We start from the raw sequence: 23146 nt of genomic DNA, 5'->3' as shown, positions 1-23146 counted from the left end.
AGCCACACTATACCTTTACATCCTGATCCCTTCCCTCGTAACACCCTACCTACATTTGGCTGGGGATAAAAAGGCTCAGGGATCTCCATTCATACTCATGTCTGAAGAATAGAGCTCTGACTCTTGAAAACATACTCTGAAAATCTTATTGGTCTCTAAAGTGCACTGGACTAAAATCCTGCTGTTCTACTACAGTCTACTACTAATAAATGTATGTCCCTACTGCCCATAGCAGACTGTAATAGAACACCAGGATTTTAGTCCTACTATTTTACGACCAGAATCCTCCTTTGTTCGCCTATCCCTTTTGATTTTAACCATGGCTTATTTTTTATTTTTCCTTATTTCCTCCTCTGTTTCCTCAGGAGCATGAGGTGTGTAAAAATAAGGTGATAAAGACTAAGAGTGCAATCCTAAGCAGTGATACACCCTTCTAAGACCACTGATTTCAATGGACTTAAAGGGTGTAACTCTGTTTAGGATTGCACTGCACATACTACATAACATACCGCAGGGTGGAGAGAAAGCTAACCAATCAATTGTTTGGTGTTCAATCAAATGCTCTTGGGAGGTTCATGAATAGGGTATGACAGAAGTAGATTTCCTACATATGTATGTACCCCTAAGGCTTTTTCTCAGCACCCTATTCCTCACATTCTCAGCAAGGGGCTCTTAGAGATCCCACAGTCTTAAACACTTGAGAAAATCTCAGCAAGGGCTAGGAGAACAAAGGAGGATTGTGGTTTTTAAATATTCTAGTTCTTTAATAGCCCACCTCTTGCTCTGGTTGGAGGGTCTTATTCCTTTTCAAGTTCTAGATTTAAGAATTCACTTGGCATATCAGGCTTCCCCTAGTTACATATTTTAGAAAGAAAATTACACTGGTCCAGCATTTTAGGATACAGATTATGGCTAAAAGGTGGGAAACTAGCAACTGTGCTGCAGAAGGCACCCACTTGGATATAGGAACTGTGTCATGGATTGAAAGAAGAAAAATGCAGTTCTACTGTGCTCCAACTCATCAATTCAGATTTTTAAAAAGAATGAAACTCATCTATCAGGCTTCTACCAGACCTGTCCATTGACTTTCAGCGACAGAAGGGACATACCTTTATTCACTAGGAGACTCCTTAAGTAGAAAGAATGAGTAGGTGGGTATGGAGAAAGTTGTCAGTGGAAGAGACAGGAAAGGTGAAATAATGGCATAGCCTAAGCAGCCAGCTCTTTTTATCAATCTGTGAACAAGCTGTCAATTAGTTCATTGACAAGCTGTGATTTCAGCCCTATAACAAGTGGGTAAATCTGCTTTCCAGGCATATTGCAGCTGCAATTTTCTAAGGAGCATTTTCCTACTAATAGAAATGTCATCTGCCACTTTAGAAAACCCTCTTTGTACAATTATTTGTTGTGACACCCCCACTCACCACCCCAATACTGTCAGTTACATACAGGCATAATATGATGCATTGGTAGCATAGTGGTGCCGACTTTTTTAATCTCTTTGAAATTAATACTGCCTCTCAATTTTTAAAGCCCTCCCTAGAAATGTACTAGAACTAAATGTGTGACTTGATCATTACTAAAGTAATCCAAGGAAAAATCTTGTTCCAAACAAAATCTGTGTATTCTATTCCAGAGTTAATCCAGTGTAGGAGATTCGCAGCCTGATCCTAAACTCGAAAATAAGTTTAATGAGACTTTTACTTCCTGGTAAGTACATTTAGGATTGTTGCCTTCATTTTACTACTGACTCAGAATAGCAAATGCTGACATTTCTGTTGGTTTTTCTCTCTAAATCTTTCCACATGCTTTCCCCCCCCCCCCCACATCCTTATCTATTCAAGAGGTGAACCGCACAACAAATCCCTCCCACATCTTTACAACCAGGGTGGAGTTAATGAGACAGCACAGCTGCCAGTGTGAGTCAGTAAGCATCAATCAGCACCTCCACAAGAGACCCTGTAGACACCTGTTGTTAACAGAGCGGGCCAGCCTTTTCCACTGTCACAGTGCAGTTGCTTTGCTCTCAGCATCTTGTACGGCCAACTGTTTTTATCTTTTGTGGGAAAGTAAATTCCACCCATTCATTTCCTTATAATTAATATAATTTTCAAGCATATCTTTCTGTACATGCCCTGATGTTCACGGGGAGAGGGAGGATTTGGAAGCAGAAAGCCCCATCTGGAGGAATTCTATTAGTCACAAGCACATAGTCCTTTTCCTTCAAGAGATAATGAGAATATCCTTGTTGGCTGTAATTCTTCTGTTGTAGACCTTATAAAAATAAATGAGGCAGTGTCAGATACCGTGAACCATATTTAGTTCCAGAGGTAGCCTGTAGAATTTTGGGTGTTGATGAATTGCTTGGCTCATGTTTTCTTGCTCTTGTGAAAAGATGTGATCCTAACAAGGTTTACCAATTGCCCCCAGTGTGGTCACTTGTGAGTATGCCAGGCTGCTGCAGATGAACTCTCAGTGGAGACTGGACTGAGGCAAGGGGTTCAATAGTTGACAGCAGAAAATATGGCTTGAGCAAGCAAAAGAATAGATGTGGTGCAGTATAAAGGTATTGAAAAGAAGTTGAATGTAAGTATAACCCTGCATGAGCTATTTGGTTTAGCCCAGCAGGGTGGAATAAGTGCTCAGAGCTGAGCAACTGAGGAAGAGACTGGTTGCTGGGGAACATGATAAAATTTTATGTGCTCTTATCACTTTGAATAAGATAACTGTAAACTAAACACACTGTATGTGAAAATTAATGAGTAATGGGTTAAATTTAGTGTGGTATTATTACTGGAATCAAGTTATTATTGTGTGTGTTATGTGCTGTCAAGTCGTCTCTGACATACGGTCACCCTATGAATGAAAGATCTCCAAAATGTTCTATGTTTAACAGACTTGCTCAGATCCTGCAAACTGGAGGACGTGGCTTCTTTTATTGAGTCAAGCCACCTCGTTTTAGGTCTTCTTCTTTTCCTGCTGCCTTCCAATTTTCCTAGCATTATTGACTTTTCCAGAGAATCTTGTTTTCTCATGGTGCGACCAAAGTACAATAGCTTTAGTCTTGTCATTTTAGCTTCTAAGGAGAATTCAGATTTGTTCTAGTATCCATTTATTTGTCTTTTCACGTTATTATTGCAGAGCTGTAATTTCTAAATTGAAAACTGAAGCCTGGGTTCCAGCTTGTTCTTTTAATTCAGAGGATTGTAGTAAGGGACTCTGGCACATGGTGGACCCAGAAAGTTGCAGTTTATCCATCTCAAAGTGGTACTAAGAAACAGCCAGTTAGTTAATTGAATTCAAATATATTATTTGCTGCAAGTTTCTGTACTCTGTCACACCTATGTGTTCAGTTATAAAAATCTAGTCATATTGTTCTGACTATTGAAAGGTTTTTATTTGAAGAACTGTCTCAACTTAAATTTGTCTTGCAAGTTTGGTTCCTAATTTAGCTCCATAGAAGCCTTACTGAATCCTAGAGAAAGTGCCCTAATTTACCTTGAGAAATGTAGGCCTCATGAGCTTGTTTATCCTGATTACCACCATCATTTGGTAGAACATTTTGATATGTGTATCACACAGCCCAGGCAGCACAGTGTTTAGGGACTGAAATTCAGAGCACTTAAAAGATCACTGTCAACACCTTTATAGACTGCCTTGAAAACTGAGATTTTAAGTCCCTCTCCAACAAGCCATCCATATCTGAAATTGGATAACCAGATAGTTTCTTTTTCCATTATCTGTGTGTCAATTTAAGCAACTAGGTGAGACAGAAATTGCAACAAAGGCATTGTGTATGACAGATTGATATCAGTAAAAATAAACATTCTGGCTACACTTAACTGATTTCATTCATAACAATGAAGCCTATCCATGCAGTCCCAAAGCAAAGTAAACTAAAAATTAGCATACCTGCTTTCTGTTTTCACATCACTCAGGAGCAAAATAAAACAGCCATTGATTTTTTAAACTAATCTGAAATAGACCAAAAAGGTGATAACTGCAAGAGAATAGGATTAGAACAGAGCTGGAGCCTAGATTCTATTCCATGCCCTCTCTTTACATCATTCTGTGACCTTTGGCAGCTCAGTTCACTGCCACATAATATGCCTTCTCTGCCTTTGCTTCAAATATAATGACACTTTGCCTCAATTATAAAAGCACTGCACAATGCCCAGATAAAAGGCAAGTTAATGGCCCACTTGCCCTTCAGCCTATTTGAAATTTTTTACCAATTCCCACCTATTGTTGAGTTTTTTCTTAGCTAGGATGAGTATGTTTCCATCAGCAATTCTGATGGGTTGATATATGAAGACTGCATTCCAGAACAGATATTGTAGATGTGGGTGGAGAGAACTTGAAACATTCAATCATATGATTTTGGATTGCCTTTGGTATGATTTATGTAGAGTGAAATGGCTGGACCCAGTTCTAAGGAACATAGAGCCAAGCTAGAAGTGACGAATTACACTTGAATGGCAAGTGAACAGACTCATACATATTCCTCCCTGTTCACTTGCGCTCCACTTGCGCTCCACTTGCACTCCATGCAATTGCGTGGACCGCAAGTGAACAGGGAGGAATACATGTGAGTCTGTTCACTTGCCATTCAAGTGTAATTCATCACTTCTAGCTTGGCCCTTAGTTTCTATTGATAGAACTAAGATGGTACCATTTTTATTAAAGAACGAGGACCCCAGGATTACCTTAGGCATGACAAAAAAAAATTCTTCATGGTGATTACATTGAAGGAAAAGGTGTATTTTTAATGATGTGGTTAAGAAGAGTAAAAACTAAGAATAATGTTTAAAGAGGGTTGATTTTAAGCCTAGAAGTGGTAAAATTAAAAAGATAGGTATATTAGAAAGATAATAATGAAATAACATAAAAATAATTCAGTATGGTTTGACTTAACCTTTGGTCAAATGAGACTACCGTTAAAGGAAAGGAATAGTAATAGTGCATCTTTTTACCAGACATAAAAGAAAACCAACAGAAACGTAGGTGGAAGGTGACTGTCTTTTTGGATCTTTGCTAGAGACATCTGGGGACAGATATAATTCTTTAGATCAAGTGCAATCAACAACCTGGGTTTGGAAATGGGAAAAATATGAAGGTTTTTGGGAATATATTTGGAAGCATAAAAACACAACACTGCTCTTAATGTTAGCATATTAATTCAAGACTTTGAATGTAATACTTCATCAAGTTTTTGTCGATATGCATGTTAAATGATGCTCAGAGCCATAATGCCAAAGCTCACTAAACTCCAAATGTTATGCAAGTGCAAATAATGTTTTAAAAGAAGAAAATCCAAAGTACGCTTATCCATGCAAAAGTGATTGACTGGATCCACTGTTTTCACAGTGCTGTGCTAAGTACTGTGCAGAAAATGATGGCATTCAGACAGCTAATCAAGAAAAAAAATACGGCTTCCCTAACACCCACATGGTTAAATCATGTAAGTTAATGTCAAAATAAAATGAGAATACTTCCAAAGTATAGTCTATGTTGAATCAAACCACTTGTAAAAAAGCATTATTGTCCCCTATACTCTCTCAGTTGTACTACGTATTTATAATAGATTTTTTACACTGATTCATAATTTTTATTTAGCTATCTCTTTTTGCAAGTTTAATAGCTCATGCAATTGGCCTACTTCTTTATTTTAACGCTTGGCATAGAGGTAGGCAGGCACCACTTAGTGACATGTACTGCATTGTCTTCAACACTATTTTGAAGGAATACATACTAGTATATTGAGAAGGAATATACTAGTATGTAACTCTCTTACAAGGTTTCTGTCACCCATTTTCTGCAGGTCACAGTTACTCCCCTTTGTTCCACTTTTCTACACTTGCATTCTAGCTTTTGATTTTCCACATGCAGATATTTTGTCAGGAAAAGTTTCCATCTTTCTAGATGATTGAGGGTGAAATTCCCCTTCAAACTCATTTCTTTTGAAAAAGTTCTCCTAAAGCACCATGGCATACCAATAAAAACCTGAAGGAATTATAACATTCAGGCTCTGAGATTTCAAGATTGGAAACACTTAAACAGTTATGGGGTGCAAAGAGCTGATCTACTCAGAATCCTACTCCAGTATATTCAGTGGGGCTTACTCCCAGGAAAGTGTTCTTGGAAGGGTTGCGAGATCCCCTGGAGCCCAAACCGGGGGTTTACCAGGTCCCTTTACTCCCCCAGTGGGAGATTGGGAGCCTGGCACTCACCTTGCCGCTCAGGGGTTTTTCTTTTGCTTGAGTGCTTGCGCGATGATGTCACTTTCAGAAGTGCCGTCATCATGTGGGGGTCAAAGGCTGGCTGAGAGCGATCCCGTACTCACCAAGGGCCAGATCGGGTCCTGCAGGGCATGATTCTCCCCAAAACGGACCTGCTGTGGGTCCAGAAGCATGCGATGTAGCTCGGGGTGCGTGCCATGGCTCAGGAGGGTGTGTGCCATGGCTCGGGGGCAGGGGAGCACGCCCCCTGCCAGCCAAGTAAGTGGGCACAGGGGTGGAAGGGTGGGAGCAGGGGGATCAGGGGATCCCCCACCCCTGGCAGGGAAATGGTAACCCTAGTTCTTGGGACTGTACTGTACTATCAATTTCCAAAATACTGATTTTGCTAGCCAAACATGTTTCTAGCCTGAGGGCTGCTTTGTGAATATAATTTTAGGCTGATTAATGTTGTTTTTATGGCTTGTTTTTAATATTGATAACTTATGGATATAGTTTTTATAGATATATTGTGTTTTTATCAAATGCTGATAGCTGCCTTGAGCAGGTCTCTGGCAAGGGGGCATATGAAATTTTCTAAATAAACATGAAAGATATTGTCTTGCTTTTGGTACAAACTCAGTATACATCAGCTACTTCTCCCTTACTTCTCGTGCTGATTGCTCCTGGAAATTCTTATTGCTTAAAGTTTCAGTTTAAAAAAACTATTCAGAAATGAAGCGCCAAATCTTGAGAAATAGAGGATCAAAATATTTTATGCATATTGATTTATGCTGAAGTCATATATACAATTCTGCAGTCTTGAACTTTGAATTAATCTGAAACAGTGAATATTTTGTACTGGAAGGGAAGGAAAAAAATCTGTTTTCAGTTGTTCAATAGCTACAGGGAGGTCATATGACAGAATTTACCAGCATTTGTTGGTTAGCAGCTCTATTGATCATTCATAGAAACGAATACAAAATTTTATTCTGGCAGATAGAATAATATATAATAATACTTGATTTATATAATACATAATTGTACCCAATACTCAGTTATATAGTTCAGCAATGCTACTGCTTAATTCAGCAAGATATATGGAGTATAGTTTAAATAATAGAGTACCAAATTAGCTATTGACATACCAGGCTGCATACATTTACTGAAATTAAGAAGAATGTAAAACCAAATCTAAATCTTAAATTAATCTGAAGTACGTAGATCATAGTGAGCTGAAATATACATCTTTTTTATTTTCAGCAATGACAAAAATTACCTCCTTTTAGCCAGGGTGCACTTTGTTGGTGAACCTTAGTATCACTTGTGTTACCTAAGACATGTTTGGTGAGGGCTTATGAGAAGACCATCTCAGCTGCTGTACCTAATTAGGGAACTCTGTCTCCATCTCTAAGAGGTGCAACTGGCACAATCTTTGAACGCCATTCGATGTAATTTGAAAACACACTTATTCAGGAATACCTTTGAATGAAATTGACTGTTGACCTGAGACTTTATTGCTGTTTTTAGTGCTGATTTATCAGATTTTATTGTTGTATTATTCTGTGTTTTATTGACAGTCATCGTGGGTGTTTCCTTGAAAAGAGGGTATAAATGGACTAAATAAATAGATAATATACTACAAAGTCAGGATAGGAGCAGCAAAATGTGGGACAGGAGTAGGGATGCTAAAGCAAATCTCAATTTGGCTGATTGCTTGTAGCAATTGTGGACTTCATTTATTGGCCAGCTCTGTTCATTCATGAACAGCATGAGCCTGTTTGAGGTACATCTATGTGCATCTACATGTGATACCCTGCAAACCACTAATTAGCTAAAGTAAAAATATAGTCAGTGCGACCACATAGGGTTGCCAACCTTCAGGTAGTTATATCAACTAAATGTAACAAACAAAGCCAATCCCCGGTAAAGACTGGAAAACAGAATGGAAGAACCACCCGGGCGGTTCTTCCATTCTGTTTTCCAACCTTCAGGTAGTGGCTGGAGAGCTCCTGGAATTTCAATTGATCTTCAGGCAACTGAGCTCAGTTTCCCTGTAGAAAATGTCTGCTTTGCAATGTGGATTCTATGGCATCATACCCTTCTCTCCCCAACCCAGCCCTTCCCAGGCTGTAACCCCGCAAATCTCCATGAATTTCCCAACTTGGAGATGACAACCCTAGAAATTAAAGTCTTCCAAGGCAAAAGCTGTAACATCTGGGTTTATCTTAAAGCCACGGTTAATTCGGATGAATTAACGGTTAATCCAGATGAAATGCAGGGTTTCAAGGTTTGGGTTCATTTTCTTTTGAACAGATAGTTGATTCCTCAAAGGCTCATGGCCTGCGCATGACCATAGGTGAATTTGTATCCAATGGAGGTCATTCAAATGATGTTTCCTACTGCACATGTGCAAGACAAACTGAGGGAGCAAACTGTATGATCTGTGCATTTTAATGACATGAGCCAACCTTGAGCCCAGGGGAGTATAATGTTACCTAGTGTGCAAGTGCCAAAGAGGCAGCAGTTCAGAAATAAACTAAAGATAGCAACTACGGCTATCATTCCACTGCAAAGATGCCCTGATCAGTCCTTGAGCTGAGAGCTGAACAGTAAAGGTGGGATGACCAGGTGTGAGGTTCTTTCCCTCAAGGAAAGTATGTTCACCTGATGAACATGTTTGCATTGAAGTTCACATCATGCCTAGACAGCAGTGGATAGCATTGTATGGGAGGTGGAGAGTGTCTCCAGTAGAGATGGGCACGATCTGCATTACGATCGAAAAAACCCCACGATAATGGTGATCACGCGATTGGGACCCAGCGGATCATGCTCGGTCACGGCCAACGATCCAGCGGTCGGGAGGGGGGCTGGATTGGGGCTTGATTGGGGCGATTGTGCTCGGATTGGGAAGCCAGACACTCAGGCGCCAGCAATCTATTCCCCTGGCAACGGAGCCAGGGGAATGCCTGAGCTGTGTTTGCCCTCCTTCTGTCGCCCTGGAAACCCGAATGGAAGCCCAGCTTGCCTTGATCAGCAGGGCTTCCTTCCAACCATGAAGCAGCAAAGCAGTCACCAACTGGGAGAAGACACCCAAGGGAGGGAGGGGGAAGGGGGTGTTCTGTAGCCATGGGCACTCCAATCTCATCCTTGCAAACCCTGATAGGCAGCTCTGACGGCCAAACACAGACAGCCAAACACAAACACAGATGCCGCTGGCATCAGCCATCATTCCTGTATTGCTGGGAACAGCGGTGCGCGCCTCCGCTTTTGCCTCCACGATCCACAATCCACAGATCGGAAACGGGAGATGATTGGTGTGGATCGTTAATTTGGGATCGTTGCCAGCACTGATCCACGATCAGCTTGATCGGTATTTTTTTTGGATTGTGCCCACCTCTAGTCTCCAGCACATTTTGAGAGCAGAGAGTACAGCCAAGGCTCCTGAAATCTGGAGTATGGGAAATACCACAGCCAGGGTGTGAAATGGCTGTCAGTACACCTCCTAGGTACAGTAAGTAGAAAAAAGTAGGAGCAGAAGGAGGAGAGTTATACCCATAACAGAAAGAGAAAACAACAGAAGATACCCAAAGAAACCTGACCAGATCCCACAATTTTTACCATGGGGAATATTTGCAGCCTGAGAGATCAAGTTGCCCTGCTATCCTAGCTCATTCCTCCTCTTCACTTGCTAAACTGTTTCATGATTGTGCACTTTTACAGAAAATGAAGAATCAAAATCAAGTCCCAGCTGGAAAGTCTGTGAGCTCTACCTCTGACTCTGTATTTTCTTAAAATAAATAAAACCACCTTTTTATCAACAGCTTTGGGGAAGTAATTTGGGAAATTGGCTTGAAGGGATAGAAATAAATCTATTGAGAGATATAATGAGAAAAAAGGTCAAGGCAAACCATTGGCTACAGCCAATTGCTATGACAGCATTTGGCTTTCTTGAGTATTATTACTTTAATCTCCACATACAGTGATTCACAAAAATCCTTATGAAATATCAAGACTCTTACTGACTGGGCTAGTACTACAAGCTCTATCTTATTTTCTTTTAAAAGGAAGCTTATATAAAATTCTTTCCCTAGAGGATCTATGGTAATTATTGCCCTTATCACACACACACAAAAAACAGTAAAGTAATCCTTGTGTTAAGTGTTTGCATTCTCATGGAAATATGCACTTCTTACAAATCCCTAATTAATTGTGGGGTTGCTGGTTTAATGAGCAATAATAAATGAACATACATGAGGTGTAGCATTGTATTATGCGCAAGACCAGCGCTAGAAATTTTGTATTTAGAACATGGGAGAATTCAGCCCATTATTTGCTAGGCATTTAGTGAATCAACAGTCTGAAACCTCTTCTGACATTAAGAGATTCATACTGTTTTGTATAAATAACTTTCATTTGTTGTCCTTCCAAAAGGTAGAGAGACAAAAGTCTTAACTGAAGGAACTGTATTCATGATAGCAGTTACAGGTAGAGATGGGCACAAGCCACAAAAAAACCGAACCATGAGGTTTGTGGTTCGTGGATTTTCACAAACCAGGAACCACAAACAGGCACGAACTGGGGCCAGTTTACGAACCAGTTAGTCATTTGTGGGCAGGGCCAGTGCGCCCATTGAGGCAGGTCCGGCCACTGCCTCGAGCGCTGAGGCACTGAAGGGGGTGCTGGAGGGGGTGCTGGGGGCATGCGCCACAGAGCTGGTGTGCCTGGCCCGCAGCTGCTGCAGCTGGCCAGCCCCATGCCGCCACCACCGCCGCCAACACACGCCCCCGGCCGGGTCCAGCAGCCGTGGGCCAGGCGCGGCAGGCGTCCGGGGCAGTGTGCGGAACCTCCCCAGCCTCCACGTGCCATCCCAGCCACCCGCCGGCCAATGGGGGCGGCTTGCTGCATGATGATGTCACATGCAGTGACGTCATCATGCAATCTGGGGGGCGAGCACACGCACTCTGTGCGCATGCACATAGGGGCAGCCGTGGGCATCAGAAACCCAGGCACCACCCCTGTTTGTGGGGTTTAAATGCCCCTTTCTGGCCACTTAGCAGTGGCAGGGAAAGAGGCATTTGACAGTTTAAAGGGCCCTTTCCTGCCTTGCAAGTGGCAGGTCCCTTTAAAATATCAGCTGGCAGGCAGCAGGGGGGATCCCCCTCGCCACCTGCCAGCTGATTGTTTAAAGGGGCCTGCTTGCCCCAGCCCCCACCCCAGCCCCAGTCCTAGCGGTGGCAATTTGAGGGGCAGGAAGGCCATTTTTGGCCTCCGCCACCGCACTGCGGGCCCACACAGTGGCAGAAGAGGCCAAAAACGGCCTTCCTGCCCCTCGTAGGAGAAGAGGGACGATGCCATGGGCCCACAGGCCCAGGTAAATGTGGGGCTGGGGGCTGGGGTTTGGGCAGTTTAAAGGGCCCTGCAGCTTGCAAGCGGCAGGTTCCTTTAAACTATCAGCTGGCAAGGGGGGATCCCCCCTGCCGCCTACCAGCTGATAGTTTAAAAGGACCTGCCGCTTGCAAGCCGCAGGAAAAGTTTATATGGCCATTTCCCTGGGGAAATGGCCATTTAAACTGCCCCTTTATGACCCAAACAAACCAGTAGACCAGTTCATAGAAGTCTGTGGAAACGAGCTTCCATGAACCACTGGCCTGGTTTGTGCGTTTTTTGGGATCATAATTCGATTCATGCCCATCTCTAGCTACAAGACTCTAGATTATAAACTGTTTCATTAAAAAAATCTACACAGTTTTTCGTATAATCATTTCCCCCCTAATCAGAGGGACCAAACATAATTTCTATGGACCTGGTTCAAATTTGTAACATGGGCTTCATGCTTACATGATCTAGGGATGCTTGGCCATGCCTTTTACCCCCTCCCCCAGCCCTGCTCACTTGGCTGCGGGGGAGGGGGGTGGAAGAAGGGAGAGGCAGGGCAGAAACCACTGGAACACATGGTGAAATCATAGAATCATAGGGTTAGAAGGTATCTCCAGGGTCATCTAGTCCAACCTCCTACACAATGCAGGAAATTCACAACTATCTCCCCTCCGACACCCCCAGTGATCCCTCCTCCATGCCTAGAAGATGGCAAAACACTGTCAGGATCCTTAGCCAAACTCGTCTTCAAAATATTGCTTTCTGACCCCAAAATGGTGATTGGTGTGTACGAAGGAGCCACAAGAACTAAGCACTGAAGTAACCCATCCTGCCTTCCCTCTCATGATCTGCCTAGATTCACAGAATCAGCATTGCTGTCAGTGGCCATCTAGCTCTGTTTAAAAACCTTCAGTGAAGGAAGCCTGTTCCACTGAGGGACTGCTCTAATTGTCAGGAAGTTCTTCCTAATGTTTAGCCAAACCCCTTTTGATTTAATTTCAACCTGTTGGTTCTGGTTCCACCTTTTGGGGCAATGTAAAACAATTCTGCACCATCCTCTAGCAAGCACACACTCCAGATGCTCCAGTGATGCATTTCCGCTTGTAAACATAGCAAAAATGCTATGTTTGGGGGTGATTTTGGCCTTGCTGAGACCCCGTAGCTTCCAGTTTTCAACCAGAAGTGATGACATCAAGGCCTCTGGAGAACGTGTGTGCATGAAGAACCAGGATCAGGGCCACCACCTGCCGAGTAGTCCCCACTCCCCCGCTTTCAAGCTAAGGGGATCTGGCAACCCTAACAATGATTATGTCATATATATAAACAGATTATATTATGGTTTGTCCCCCTTCCCCCATATGGCCCTAGAAAAGTATATCTCCTCATTTTGGCCATGTGTACACACATATTATAATGCAGACCAACAAACTGGGCACAACAGTGCTGTGTAGGTGTCCTAATGTACATGTAGGGGGAGGGACTATGATTGCGCTGGACAGCCCCACTTTGCATTGCATGTCATGTTTGCACAGTAGCCAACACGAGTAGATTGACATGAAGGATATGATCAATGCTATAAAAATGGGATGTATATAGACTTATTGGGTGCCTGCTGGTGGTTATTGCCACCTCTGCCTGCTACTGCCAGCTGATCAGAAGGACAGGGCAGACTCGAGAGAGTTGCCTTCAAGGGAGGAGGCAGGCAGCGAAATGGCCATGCATGGCCTCTAGTGATGATGTCATTTCCTGTGTAAGCATGGAAATGAGAGCATCGTTTAACCACACAGGTTAATCATCTGGTCAGAATATATGCTGATGCACAAAAAGTCCCTCAGAGCAACCCAGGCCACAAGCTGGCGATTGAAAGGAACAAACATCTGCTGGTATTGCCAGATGGAGTCCAGAAGAATACCGGACCCTGGGGAGAGGGAGGGCAGCACTCACCTTATCCTGTGCATGCACTCTCAGCCCTGGCGTAATGATGTCACAACTGGAAGTGGCATTATTGCACCACACTCACTTCTGGGCTGGAGGGCTAGCTGGCCACTCCTGGGCATCTCTGTGCAAGAGACCGGGTGGGTGGGCTGGTGACTTTTCCAGTCAGTGGCAGTCAGGAGGCTGGGTGCAAGGCTAGGCAGGCAAGTGATGGAGCTGCCTGGAAGCAGAGGGGAGGGGGCAAGGGGGAGGCAGTGCATGATGGCCTGCTGTCGAGTATTTTAACTATGTTTCCCCTAGACAGTCCACAAAAATAGTGGACTGCCCAGGTGGAAACTGGACACCTGGCAACTCTAACATCAGCACAGAGACATTTATGATTTAAGTACTATATAGATTTAATTCAGTTATTCACCACCATCACGCAACGTGAACTGACCCTGAGTTTTTAAACTATGGTGGTGAGGAGCAGAAACAGGGAAGTGAGTAGTGAACGTGAATAATATGCAAGTTGCACAAACTAGCACTGATGTGGTCGGGGGGGGGGAGAGCTGCTTTAAGTGAAAATGCAGAGGCATTTCTGGCAATAGAGCAGATCTGCCAGTTTTCCTTATCCCCTCTGCCTCTTTTCTGATAGCTTGTGCTGATTCAATAAGCATCTCTGGATCTACGGTGCTGGCCACTGGGTATGTACAACCTTTATCCACATAGCTGTGCATATGTTGGCTACCCTATTCCTGTTTCTTAATATAGATGTCAAACTCATGAAGAGAGTGAAGCTATTCTGTGTATTATCTGTATATGCAACTAGTATACAAAGCCAGCTTCCAACAGTTCTCAAAACTCTCCCAACATTCCAATATACCCCAGCAGTACTCCAAGAAATATAATCTAGGTTGTGGGTGACACATAAGAGTTAATTTGGGTCTTGATGGCTCCCATTAAATTTTAGACCAAAAGAATGCTGGTTACAAATGCAGAATATAGTTGATTGGAGGTAAATTCAGAATCTCATCACAAGACAATCATGGTCTGGATTCAAGTTTACTTTATTTTCTCTCCCCGGCTGCCATTCTCTCATATTAAGAAAAATAAAGCATTGCACTGGATACAGCACTGCAGGAAAAGGAAAATTGACCACCTTATTTGAAAGTGATGCCTCCACCATCATGGATTTTGCTCGCTAGCTCGTATACATGTACACAAGTATATGCAAGTGTCATAAACATGACTGTGTCCATAGATTGCCACGGTAACCCCTGTATGCAACCCTTCCTATACTCTTTCTCTAACACACACACACTGACAATAGGCTGTGTGTGTGTCTATATATCTAGCCAAGGGCTGCAGAGAACTGCACACTAATAATGGCAGCCAGATAGTTCTCATTTCTAAAGAGTGGTTCCTATTGTAGAACATCACTACTTAATAGAATACAGTGCCTTCCCTGTATTATTTCAGAACCTTGAAATCTTATATTTTGGGAAGTTTTATACAGCAAAATCTTACACAGCCAGTTTGATGCAGTGGTTAAGAGCAGCAGAACTCCAATCTGGAGAAATGAGTTTGATTTCCCATTCCTCCGCCTGAAGCCAGCTGGGTGACTTTGGATCAATCACAGCCCTCTCAGCCCCACCCACCTCACAGGGTGATTGTTGTGAGGATAATAATAACACACTTTGTAAACCACTCTGAGTGTGGCATTAAGTTGTCCTGAAGGGTGGTATATAAATCAATTATTATTATTAATTCATAACATGTTTGAGTGCCTGCTGCAAGCAACACAGTAAATATGGCCATGGTTGTACTCAATGAGAGCACTCGGGAGCCAGTGCTGAGTTGAACAACACACAGGCTGACGTTGCTCTGATCCGTGTAATTCTTCTGCCCTGTGTGGTCTGATAGTGCTGTGAATCTGCTCTTTGCACCAGTATTTTACAAGTTTCCTTTTACTAGGTAAGTGTCCAACATCACCTGTCACACAATACGGGAACAGACACGAGAGACTGAGGTATGATGGATTTTAAAGGAATATAGCACAGTCTGCAAAATTGGCACACACCCTGCACATGGATATGATCTTGCAGTTCTAATGGAGTATGCCTAAAATTAGAAATCTCTTTGGTGTAAGCCTTCTGCCTGTTTATTTGCATAATTCTATATTTGATTCTCTCCTTGCCTGGGCAGCAGAGTTATTAATCAGAATAGAAAGTGGCCACTGTGTTCTTTTGAACTGTGGGGTATTTCTCTGTTTTTTGACTTTGAAAAGGAGAGAGGGGAAACAGAATGAAAGGAGAGAAAGCTAATCTATTCATGAAACAAAAATAATCTTGCTCTCCTGGAAATGAATATGTAAATTTGAGAAGGAAATCACTGAATTTGCTCTAAAAATGCATTGCTTTGAATGTTGGGGGGTGGAGGGGGGGAAGAGCTTATAAATATTCGGCTCCACTCATTGCATAGGTTTGGGCATTTTTCTTTAGAAAAGTATAAGACTGATATGTGTATGAATTCACATGGGAAGGGGAGATAATTAATTACGAAATCCCCCATAAACTTCAGTAGAACAAGAGATCTGAGATTTGTAGAGCCAAATCTGCTCTTTAGTTTATTGAGGAGCTCAGTTCAGTGAAGCATGCTCTTGCAATGAACATGACTGAACGCATGCTAAGAGACCATTTTGTCTCTACTTAGTGGCAGTGATGATGATGATGATGACACACCATTTGGATTTCTCTGCCACCATTTCATCTGTGCAAAGCCATCTAGCTGAGTGTGTCTGTGTTTGTGCGAACTGCTTCAGTCAAGCCTTTGACGATGTGAACTTGGACAAATCAGAGGATCACTGTAGACTTGTTTGCTAAGCATTCTGCGGATAGGTTGACATTCAGGTATTGGCTAAGTTAGGCATTGGGGCACCATGCCACTGTGTATCCAATATTATCTGGATTGCCAGCACCAGAAGGTGGTGGTGATGAAAGACTTCTGCTGTACTCCTGTATTTCTGATATGGAATCCCAAAACTGAGGTGCTGTTAGTTGATAACATAGCAAGGGAACATTATAGACCAATTCCCTAATATGAGATTGAGAGTCTTCCTACACAAGATATCTTACATGGGGACACTCAAGTGAAAGATGTTCTCCCATTGTGGATACACATGCACTGCTAGGGAGACAGAATATAAGACCACACAGAAAGTAAGTCACTTGAGCATCCCCATGTAAGATGTCTTGTGTAGAGAGAGACTGGGCAACTAGACAGTTCAGGAATGGGCTGCATTCCGCCGAAATGAACAGGTTCATAGTTTGGGGGAGTTATTAGAATAATGCCTGAAAAACAGAATCTTAGGTATTTTCTGGGGCACATAGCACATTTGGCCAAGTATGATTCGTGAAGCAGCGTTAATCCTGCCTTGAGAGGCACTCTTTGGCCACAGTTATCCATGCTCTTATCAAATCCATTTTAGATTCATGAAATGTGCTCTGCACGGGACTAGCTTTGAATACAATCCATACGCAATCATGAGATTACTGATTGGCATCATTTATAGAGAATACACTTTATTGGTTCTGGAAGAGTTACATTAGTTATCAATTTGTTTCTAGGTACCATTCAAACTTTGCCTTTAAAACCCTCAATCATCTAGGAACTTAACAAGACAACCTGCTTCCACAGGAACCACCTGCCCATCCCATTTTTTTATATTCTCATCAGAAGGTGAGCTGTATTTTTTGTGGGACCTCTGGAATCCCCTCTTTGCTAGTGTCAAGCTTATCGACTTTTAGCTGCAAGGTTAAAAAATACATTTGTTTTTCCAGGCTTTTGGTTGGTGTGTACATGGACATGTGTACTTTCCCTAGCATGAGCTTCCTCTCCCTGGTATGTTGCCTCTGGTTTTATTTATCTAGTCTACTATGGAATGATAAGATTTTTTTAGATGCTGCTATTTTATTATATATGATTCTTCTTTGTTTTGGTTGTTGTTTTGTTCCAATGTTTGTGATTGTGAGCTGCTTTGGAGAGCTCCTCCACAGTATGAATATTATAAACAAATATTAAACCTAAAGCTATTTTTTCTTCTCTTTCAATTTCCTCATCAAAAAAATACTTCGACCTTTCCTGAGCACCCTGTTCTTCCACTGCTGTCTGACTTTTCCTGGCCTCGTCACCAATACTAATTCAGTACCCACTGTCTGCCCTTGTGCCTATCTTGTAGCTTAATGTAGGCTGTAAAAACCCTCTGGTCAGGAAATGTCTCCATTATGTTCCTGTATATTGCTACTGATGCTGTATAAAAATAGTTATACAATATTAGCAGAAGTAATACTCCTAGAGACCTTGCATACACAGCACCAGCCTCAAACACTTAGTACTGGTAAATACATTTTTATCCATAGCTAGATTCGTCACAAAAAAGTGAATGTATAGAGTACAAATCAGTGCAGTCAAAGTTAGACCTCTGAAGCAAAGTGGATGAGATTGTTTGTCAAATCTTCAATATCCTCCCACCAGACTGCATGTTAAGGAAAGCCTGCAGAAAGCATCAATGAATAATCAGCACTGAACGCCTTCCTCAATATTCTCCTGCAAACATCCATAGGATTCTCCTAAAACCATTATTGTCTTTATAAGAAATCCCTAAGATTCCTTTTTGGTTGTCTGGTTGTTCCATACTAATATCAACACTACAGTTCTACCAAGACAGATTTCAACAGCCTTGAAGACCAGCTACTGGGATTAGGAGAGATCTAAGACAGCAGACCATTTCATCATCATCATCATCATCATCATCATCATCATCATCATCATCATCATCTATCTGCTTTTTTCACTGGGACCCAAGGTAAATTACAAATATGATAAAATCAATCAGCAAAGGAGTTACATCTAACAGTAAAGATTCCTAGTAAAACAGAATAATGTAGTGTGGCTGGGCAGATTACAGGTATGGAAAAAGACAACGTAGTTAATCAGTGAGCAGAATACAAAATATGATAAAACAATTCAGTCTAACAGCAACGCTTCCTAATAATACAAAATAATGTTTTGGGACTGGGACTGAAGAACTGGGGAAAAAACACAAGCAAGCAACCCCCCCCCCCTAATCTAATGTAGGTAACATCTATCCCTTATATAAAACAATTCAAACTGGCAGCAAGTTTCTTAATAAATCAAAATAATGCAATGGGGCTGGGAATAGAATAATTGTTGTCTAAGGAAATAAAATAATCAGTGTTTACTCCTTATAAGTTCTGAGCCGATCCATTAAACTATAGTTCTGCTCCCTCCTGAACAATTCTGTTTTGCACATTCTGTGAAATGATCAAAGCACCAGAGCTTTGCTGCTAGCCTCAGGCAGGCGGTTCCACAGTATGGGAGCTGCCACAGAGAATGCACATGAGCAGGGCACAGTTGCTGATTTCACTTGTTTGCAGGGTGGCACTTTCAGAAGGCTTTGTGCAAATGTGCGCAGCATTAAATGAGCTGTAGCCATATTACCTTCCTTAAGGACCACAGAGTTAACTCACATGGCTCTTGTGGTAAAATAAGCCTGAGCATTGTTAATGTGGCCTCCACGTGTTTAAATGGTGAACTTGTACCTTCTTTAAAGCAATACTTCATCATCAGATCAAATGCCCAGTATATACATTATGAGTTTTTGCACCCAGCCACAATGCTGATGATGTTATTCCAAGCCATCACTTGATGAATTTCCCTGATCCTACTGAATACCATTTGGCCTTTCTAATGGTATGAGCCAACTTATTACATGATAGTCTGGATATATGCTAAACCTCTAAATAATCTGGATGGGAGAAAGTGTGGAAAACTTAACTGGGCTAAAACGTAAATAACTACTCTAAAATATTGTGTGAACTTTGGTCCTCTGACACAGATACTATCTTGTCAGTCTAGAATAACAAAAGTCCAAGTAGAACTGCAAACTCCAAAGCCCAGAGACAAGAGTCTTGAACTGACTCCTATCCTGATCATCAAGTCCAGAGCACAGAATAGCATGTAGTGGCAGTTATTCCACCACCAGCAACAACAGTGCCCAACAAGAGCACTAACTAGAAAGAAGACTTTGCTTTTTGCCAGGCTGCCCACAGCATAGCCTGATCCTCCTTGACCAATCAAGGGGTGTAACTAGGACATGTGACCACAGTTCTCTGCTGCTGGAGCATATTCACAATCAGAGCAACGCACCCAGGGATCCTTGTGCTAATGAGATAGAATGTGAATGCAGAACTTCCTCTTGGTCTCCAGCCTTGAAGCTCTCTGATCCTGAGATCTCATCTGCACCTGTGCCTCAGTTTCATCTCATCTCTTATCTTCTCTGGGAACTTCCAAGTCATAGTGACTGTAATTTCCCAGAGATGGGCCTTCTGTAGCCTAGAAAATCCCAAATGCCTGAACCAAAGATTGAAACGGCAAGAAACAGACTGAGAGCGGGACCACAAGTGATGCCTGACACAGGTTGGACACTTGCCAGCTTCCCTCAAGTTTTGATGGGAAATGTAGGCAGCTTGGCGGAATGTTGGACAAGTGACAGTTGAAAAGTCCATTGGACAGCAGTCAGAGAGTCAAGCTGCAAGACCAGGATGCCTACATTTCCCATCAAAACTTGAGGGAAGCTGACTAGTGTACAACCTGTGTCAGGCGTCACTTGTGGTCCCGCTCAAAGACAGGCCAGTTTCTTGACAGGCACTATCCTCAGAATACCATAAAACCTGACACTATCTGATTCACTAAAGTATACTTGTACAGTGCATATTTCCACACAGATGCTGTCTCTGACTGGTGGCACTTAGCCAGGTCCCCCTACCCTCCAGGCAGGAGGCTGGTGGACCCAGCGCTTACCTTGTCAATGTTTCCTGTTGCTCTCTGCATGCCTATGTGATGTCACTCCTGGGATGTGATGTCATTGCACAGATATGGGAGTGTGCACGTGCTTCTCAGCAGGTTGATCTGGGCCCCAAACGGCTTGTGGTCAAAATCAGCCCATTGAGAAGTGCAGGAGTGCTCTCAGGGACGGCACAATGATGTCACTACTGGAGGTGATGTCATTACACCACCCTGGTAGCGTGCCCGGGAGGCCCGTTCCCCCACTTTTCCTCCCCTGCCAGCCAGGTGTGTAAAGGTGGAGGGTGGAAGCAAGGGATCCCCCACCCCCAGCATTCCTACTTGTCACAATAGCAATATTATGAATAATGTAAAGACTTGAGTCTTTCAGCCACAGGGGGTCTTACCTGACAGGCATTGTACAGAAGCTGATGTTCGAATTTCTTGATTCCCAGGATGTTCTGGAACATCTCATACAGTTGTTCTTTGCTGAGAATCAGCTCTGAAGCAGCGCTTGCTGTCATTCTGGCCTGTGCTTTGCGTGGATCCTCTTCACCCCGATATATTGCATCAAATTTTGCCATCCAGGAACTCAGAACAGTCTCTTTGCTGAGGCCATCAATCTCAGGGAGACTACGAACCCTCTTTTCAATGTGTTTTTTGAAGACTTCCCGGGAGTCATTCGCCGAGAATCCCCCACTTTGCACCATTCTGGCAACACGATCACTCTTCAGAAATACCTAAAAAATAGCAGAACAAAAACGTGAGCCCTGTTGCTTCACAGCATCAGTAAGTCCTGGTTGTTTCCATAAAGCTGGGAAACTTATCTTGTATGAAATGCCTTTTGGTTCTTTTACTTTCTTTTACACTATTGTGAAGGGATGTTAAAGTTTTTCCCACTCCAACCACTGCCCTAGCATCATAACTCAATTCTATGTTGTGGAATAGTACAGCATCTTTAATGGATGAAACTGAACAGATTTTATTCCAGCTAGGAATTTGGAAGCTTTGTTGTGAGTAACCTTCAAAAATGGCATGACATATTAAACTCATCTGAAGATTTTGGATAGAACAACCATTAGATCCAGGGGATTGCTGACCTAGTCAGTATCTCTCAAGGTCACTTCCAATTTCATTGTAAGAAAAAGAAGTGTGTAAACAAACTGCATATCTGTTGCCATTCTTAACAATTACATATATATTTTGCTGTATGTGTCTATGCTAGGAAGACCAAAAGTTGGCTGTGCACACCATGTCTTCCAGTAGCAAAACAGCTAACAGCCGCCTGGTTTTATTCATTTATTTGAAGAATTTTTTTTACCCTGAATTTCTCATAGACACACAAAGTATCTTACAAGAGATAGTGACTGTGATTCCAAACAAGTGTTTCTGATACAGATGATACTCTGAACATTTATTAAAACTTTCTTTCTCCCAAATGGCCCAAGGCACCATACATGAAATATGCTGATGGCATCGAACTTACATTTTTTAAAAAATCAATAATATAAACAGGACAAGGATGTATATTTTCTCCCTACCTGTTCAGTCTCTATGCAGAGTATATAATAAGGAAAGCTGGATTAGATCTAGAAGAAGGTGGAGTGAAAATTGGTAGAAGGAACATTAACAATTTGAGATATACAGATGACGCCATGCTACTGGCAGAAAATAGTGAAGACTTGAAACGACTACTGAGGGTTAAAGGAGAAAGCGCCAAAGCAGGCTTACAGGCTTACAGCTGAACATCAAGAAGACAAAAGTAATGACTACTGAAGAATTACACACTTTTAAAGTTGACAATGAGGAAATTGAAATTGTCCAAGATTTTTTATTCCTTGGCTCAATCATCAGCCAAAAGGGAGACTGCAATGAAGAAATCAGAAGAAGATTGAGACTTGGAAGAGCAGCTGTGAGGGAGCTAGATAAGATCCTTAAAGATAAAGATGTCTCTCTGGGAACCAAGATCAAGATAATCCAAACTATGGTATTCCCCATCACTATGTATGGATATGAAAGTTGGACAATGAAGAAAGCTGACAGGAAGAAAGTTGATTCATTTGAAATGTGGTGCTGGAGGAGAGTTTTGTGGATACTATGGACAGCCAAAAAGACAAATAAGTGGAAACTAGATCAAATCAAGCCTGAATCCTCCCTAGAAGCTAAAATGATAAAACTAAGGTTATCGTACTTTGGTCATATCATGAGAAGACAAGATTGTCTGAAAAAGTTTATAATGCTAGGAAGAGTGGAAGGCAGTAGGAAAAGAGAAAAATCTAAAATGAGATGACTTGACTCAATAAAAGAAGCCACGTCCTCCAGTATGATTGTGCCTCTTCTCTAAGTGACAGTTTTGCCTACAGAACTGGGAGGCTTTCTTCTGTCTGCCCGAAATGTGGAAGAGGAAGATCCCTTGGCCTAGAGTGAGGGATACAGTGCTTGAGAATTTCAACCCAAATGAATGAGTAGAATAGTATGTGAGCATGTTGTGAGTTTTATTTTTAAAGTGAAGACAACAAAACTGCTTATGAGCAATTTCACTAAAAAAAAAAGTGCCCAAAACCTATTCCACAAAATGAGGAATCTTCAGGTATGATCTGGCAGTCAGGTCATTTTGGGTAATATGAAGCGAGATCTGAATCTTCACAACTCTTAAAATAGTCAAGTGTACATTCAAAACAGCTCTGTTGTGTTCAATATTTTCATTTTAATACTTAGTAATAATTTGATAGAACTGAAGTTCCACATCCACTGTCTTTCCCAAATCTCAT

At 42.1% G+C, this 23146-nt stretch overlaps 1 protein-coding gene across 6 annotated transcripts in view; it reads right to left on the bottom strand.

Moving 5' to 3' along the window:
• CADPS (calcium dependent secretion activator) overlaps positions 1–23146 on the bottom strand; it is a 504169-nt gene that overhangs the window by 376149 nt on the left and 104874 nt on the right. For all 6 annotated transcript variants that reach the window (XM_054976243.1, XM_054976241.1, XM_054976242.1 and 3 more), the window contains exon 3: positions 20783–21115. In XM_054976243.1, the coding sequence (XP_054832218.1) occupies positions 20783–21115 (333 nt within the window). The remainder of the gene's footprint in view (positions 1–20782; positions 21116–23146) is intronic.

Source organism: Eublepharis macularius, chromosome 4 (assembly GCF_028583425.1).
Source record: "Eublepharis macularius isolate TG4126 chromosome 4, MPM_Emac_v1.0, whole genome shotgun sequence".
Classification (NCBI taxonomy): Eukaryota; Metazoa; Chordata; class Lepidosauria; order Squamata; family Eublepharidae; genus Eublepharis; species Eublepharis macularius.
This window is presented reverse-complemented; position numbering and strand designations above follow the sequence as displayed.